The sequence below is a fragment of the Colobus angolensis genome, unplaced genomic scaffold, assembly GCF_000951035.1.
Source record: "Colobus angolensis palliatus isolate OR3802 unplaced genomic scaffold, Cang.pa_1.0 Scaffold2, whole genome shotgun sequence".
Lineage (NCBI taxonomy): Eukaryota > Metazoa > Chordata > Mammalia > Primates > Cercopithecidae > Colobus > Colobus angolensis.
This window is the reverse complement of record NW_012115154.1, coordinates 26,507,061-26,512,242: the sequence shown is the minus strand read 5'-3', so window position 1 is coordinate 26,512,242 and position 5,182 is coordinate 26,507,061. Positions and strand designations below refer to the sequence as shown.

The 5,182-nt window shown below is 57.0% G+C and overlaps 1 protein-coding gene across 1 annotated transcript in view; it reads left to right on the top strand.

Moving 5' to 3' along the window:
- The first annotated feature begins 377 nt into the window (after nucleotides 1–377).
- The window catches only part of PTPRN2 (protein tyrosine phosphatase, receptor type, N polypeptide 2), a 789,125-nt gene continuing 784,320 nt past the window's right edge, over nucleotides 378–5,182 (top strand). The window contains exon 1 of the mRNA XM_011941545.1: nucleotides 378–663. Coding sequence (XP_011796935.1) covers nucleotides 522–663 — 142 coding nt within the window. The 5' untranslated portion in view covers nucleotides 378–521. The remainder of the gene's footprint in view (nucleotides 664–5,182) is intronic.

The window sequence follows — 5,182 nt, the reverse complement described above, 5'->3', positions numbered from 1 at the left end:
CCCTGTAAACGTCCCTCCTGAATCCACCCTGGGGGCCTGGGTGGAGGACTCTCAGCTGCTCGTCCCTGCCTTGCAAACAGTCCCTCCTGAATCCACCCTGGGGGCCTGGTGGAGGACTCTCAGCTCTCAGGCGGGCTCCCTTTCTCAGAGGTGCTCATTCCTGAGGGCATCTTCCCAGGTGACAAATCCATTTGCTTTTAAATTCTGATGAGAGCAATGTTGCCCACTGTTGTGCCCTGTTTGTGGGCCTCATCTGGCTGGGGGTGCAGCTCCCTTCCTCCTCCATCCCCGGTACTGGTCAGGGCCTGGCACTGGAGAAACCTCCTGCCTCTTCCCATCCCCAGGGCTGCACCTGGCCTGGGCAGCTGGGCAGGGCTGTGAGGGGCTGGGGTGGGACTCTAGCTGCTCTCTGTCCTGGCAGGGGTCGGGCCTGGGTCTCAGGGGCATCTGCAGCATGGGTGCTGGTGGGAAAATGTGGGAAGGCCTCTCCTCCTGCGGGGTAGGTGGACATTTCCCATAAAATGGGACATTTGTATCCTCCTCATGGTGACCTTAAGCCTCGGAAGAAGCCAGGGGAGGCTGCTGTGGCTGAGAGCCCTTCCCAGGGCACAGACCCTCTCCTGAAGGGCCTCCGCAGTCAGCGTCCGAAGGAGAGATGGGCTTGTGAGTGTCGCTGGGTGCCAGGGCCCGGACCTGGATTTCGGGCCTGGTGCAGCTTGGCCAGGAGAGGGAGCGCGGTTTCAGACAAGGGAGGGCGGCGCCTGGGCTTCCAGGCTCAGAGGGATGGCCTGGGCTCACAGCCCCTTTCTCCTTGACCATTGGCCCCAGAGGGTCCCTCCAGGGACTGGAAGTCAACGTCTCTAGTGCAGATTCTTTTTATCTTTAAAGGAGCAGCAGCTGCCGGATCAGGGTGTTTGGAATAAGAAGTATTTGTTCCTGCAGCTCGACATCTGAACATGAAACATGCAGTCACCGCGTTAAAACCATTGCAGGAGGGAAGAAAGTCTGGTCTGTAGCTAGAATGATTTCCACCCCCTCGAATTTGGAAGTGGTGAATTAGCGGAGGTGGGAGTGGGTTTTACACCATTTCAAGAGGGCTTGTTCCTGCAGGGCCCTGGCAGCCGGCAGAGCCTGCCACGTGGGCACAGTGCATGTGATGTGGCACCTGCGGGGGATGGGTCGTCGTCTGCCCTTCCTGCCCCTTCGTTTTTCAGAACCTCTTTGGGGTGTGACATACGCACCTTGAGCTTTGCATTTTGAGAGGACATTTGTAGAGTGGAGCTGATGGGCGAGAAGAAAAGGCTTGGGAGACATCGGCCAGCTCTCCCGCGGAGGGCACTGAGAGCTCAGGGGCTGGTGGTTCTGCGCCCTCTGGGACGGGGCAAGCCTGGCCGGGCAGTGGACGGCAGTTGGCATGGGACAGGCTCAGCTCCCAGAGCCACAGTGAGCAACATTGTGGCCACTCAGTGTCCAGAGGCCTGTGTTCCCGCCTTCCTTGGCTGAGGCCCTCCAGCACCATGGTCCTACTGCGAGGCTGGAGAAGGGACGGGGCCGGGGTGCCTGCTGTAACTGTCCTAGGGCAGAAGGGCCTCCGGCTCAGAGACTCTCCAGGTCTTGCCTCACGACTCCATCTGGCTGCCCATTCTACTTTACACGTTCTTTGAAGGCAAGTCTGTTTCCCATGAAGCAAGTTGGTTCGGCTGCGAGTTAGTGCCGCTCGCTGCATGGGGATAAGTTCTTAGTTGAGTTCATTGCTGCTCCAGGTGCCGGCTGCCCCTGGCTGCGAGGAGAGGCCGTTTCCACGTAGCAGCTGCTGAGCCGTGTGACTGTGAGAGCCGTGGGAGGACACGGCCCAGGGCGATGGCGCCTCTGGGTTCCAGGGCCGTGCCTCCGTGCACACTCAGCAAGGGGGGATGAGAGGACAGGGTGGCGGGGCGGGGATGGAGCTGGGACACAAAGATCGGTTTGAATAAACCAGCTGAGTGTCGTGTAAACACTCAGGCTTCATCCCTCCGTAGGACCCTCCTGTCTTCCGTGTCTTCCGTGGATGTGAACTGCGCCATTTCAGAGTCATCCCGAGGCGGATGCAGGAAGCCTGGCTGCACAGGACAGCGCCTGAGGCTGCCTCGCCACACATCTTGGGCCAGGGCCCTGCTTTCTGGATGTGTCTATGAAGATCCCACAACCTTTGCTGAAACATCTCTGGCTCTCACCTCTTTTTCCCAAGAGCTGGTTTGTGAAAATTAAGATGTGGCCAGGAAGGAAGGAGAGCAGGAAGGACAGAACTTGCGTTTAGCCCGTTTTCTATTCTGGGAATGCGACGCGTGATGATTTATCTGTGCATCTGTGTGGTCGTCGGTGTTCTCGCAGGGCCCGGTTCCAGCAGCCAGGCTGGTGGCTGAGTCTAGAATTGCATTTTGATGGTGGCAGCCTGTTACCGCAAGTGCACCTTTCTTGTGTATCGATCTTTCGCAGATCCCATTATTTTTAATTTATTTAATAAGGAGGAGTGTTTGTTTCATAACTCAGAATCAAAACCATAATTATTCACTCAGACTCTGGTGTCTGTGCGAGGGAAGCCTGTGGGTTGATGTTTTTCATTCTTCAATGACCAGAGGATTAATTGAGGGGCCGCCACGGAAAGAAGGCACAATACATCTCTTTTCTAATGAACTTGCATTTCAGAGCTTAAATCCGAAGTAATTGAATTTCACAGCCAAAGCGCGCTTTCACTTCGTGTGATCCATGCACACGGCTGCATGTTCTCCACGTGCGTCCCAGCCTGGGCTGATCTTAAAACAACTTTACGTAGAGCAGGTGTGTCGTGTTTTATTCTGAGGAATCGCTCACTGAAGTGTGGTGTGGCCTCAGTGGCTGCACCTGCCTTCTGCCGAGGGCTTCGGGGGCCCCGGTGTGGCCCTTCAGACGTCTGTTTTCCTTCAGCTTCTCTTCGCAGACTTCGAGGCCCAGGCGCTGCCTTGCCTGCATCTGGAGCCCTTCTCCTTCCAGGGGTCCTCCTCACGCTGGGTGAAAACAAACCTCTGTGGTTGTAGGTTCTGGTCACCAGTCCAAGCTTAGCCCTTAGGGTTAACCTGTTCCTTCCGGTAGATCACAGCTGAGCTCAGCACTGAGCATTGGAGGGTAAAAAAGAAGTTTTATATCATCTGTGTGTGGGTTAATAATAACGTATGTATTTGGAGTTCGTGTCTGGTTACTGGCTCCTGAGACCCTTGGAATCTCTGGGGCGATGAGTGTCTTTTGTGTGCTGAGAGGTGGCTGGGGGCCCTGGCTGGCTTTGGGGTGGGGCTGGTGGCCAGAAAGGCCAAGGCACGATTAGAGGGTTGGGCCTTTGAGACCCCCCAACTCGGGGGAGTTAATCACCAATGGTCAATGATTTAATCATTGTACACATTGCCTGTGTACTGAAAGCTGCGTAGAGACTGAGTGAGAGGTTCAGGGAGCTTGCGGGTTGGTGGACACGTGGAGGTGTAGGGAGCCTGGTGCACCCAGGGCAGAGGTGATGCGTGCCCTCCACCCTGCCCTGTGCGTCCCTCGGTTTGGCTGTCCTTGAGCTGTGTCCTTTATAAGAGCTGGGGATGGTGAGTGAAGTGCTTTCCCGAGTTCTGTGTTATCCGAAGGAAAATTGCACCTGAGGAGGTCGTGGGCAGCCCTGAGTCTGTCTCTGGCTGGGAAGAAACGTGGGTGGCCTGGGTATCCCATCTGCACTGGCCCTCACAGGGGATGGTCTTGCAGGACCAAGCCCAGAAGCTGTGAATTCTGGGACCTTGGCGCCAGGATTGACATGAACTGTGGCTTCCCATGGAGAATGTGGTCGTGGATTGGGCAATAGCCCCTTGGAAGGGTCCAGGGGCTTCTTGTTCGGTGTGGACATGGTTGCTCCTTGCTGAGACCTGCAAAGTGAAGCCGACACAGGGGAGAGGCGGCTACATCCTGGGGTCGGGGAAATCCTCTGAAAGTATTCTCTGTGAGGAGAAGGCTGCTGTGGAGTGGGGTTCTCCAGAGAAACAGACTCAACAGGAGGTGTGTATGTGTGTGTATAAATATATATGTGTGTGTGTATGTAGAGAGAGACAGATTATTTCAAAGCCTTGGCTCACCGCCTGGGGGCCTGGCAGGTCTGACATCTGCAGGGCAGCTGGTGGGCTGGGAATTCAAGGGAGGGCTCCTGCTGCAGCCTCTCGTCCGAATCCCACAGGACAGCAGCTTGGAGACTCTGGCAGCCGTTCACGTTGCCGCCGGCCACGGCAGGATTCCATCTCCTGCAGGAAACTTCACCCTGGCTCTGCAGCCTCCGCCCTGGATGAGGCCCACGCTATTCAGCACCGTCGCCTTTAAGTCAGCGGACGGTGGTGGCCACTGCCTTTTCCCAGGGCCTCACAGCAGCCCCCGGCCTGGCCTTCAGCTGCATCCCCAGGCCTGGCTGGGCCGACCTGAGCTGACAGGGAGGCCGCAGCCCCCTGGAGTCCAATCCCCCCAGGACCAGAGAGTGCTTTCCAGCGTCGTAATTTGACGGCACTCCACTTGTAATGTGCCATTGGCTCCCATCTCACAAAACAAGAGTTGTCTTTGTGGTCACCATGTCCCTTCCAGCTGTCTGGAGCCTGCAGAGACGCCAGCAAAGGCGCGGAGTGTGGTCCCGGCCCCAACTCAGCCCACCTGTGGGTGCAGGATGAGTCCTCCCTGGCCCCCAGCAAAGGCGCTGAGTGTGGTCCCGGCCCCAACTCAGCCCACCTGTGGGTGCAGGATGAGTCCTCCCTGGCCTGTTTGGCTTGCAGATATGATTTCGGTGTCTGTGTGAATTGGGCATCTGTGTTGATAGTTCTGAAAGTTTCATGGAAGGATTTCTGGTCTCCCATATGGCACCAGGAGATCTGTCCCGGCGGGGCCTGAAGCCAGGACAGCCGCTGGTTGAAGCTGAGGCCGCTTAAGGCAGGACTTTCCTGGCCTCCTGGAGATCTGGGTCCCAGTCTGGCCTCAGAGGCATTTGGGCGGAGCCTCCTGTGTTCTCGTCTCTGCAGACGCGTCATCAGAAGAGCCTGGGCAGACATGATCCCAGAGGGTGAGAAGCTGCAGTCCCCTGTCCTCGGCCCATCCCTGTGGCCAGTGCTTGGGTGGGTGATCGGGCTGTGTGGAGTTGTGTTCATCGTGGAGGATGTGGAAG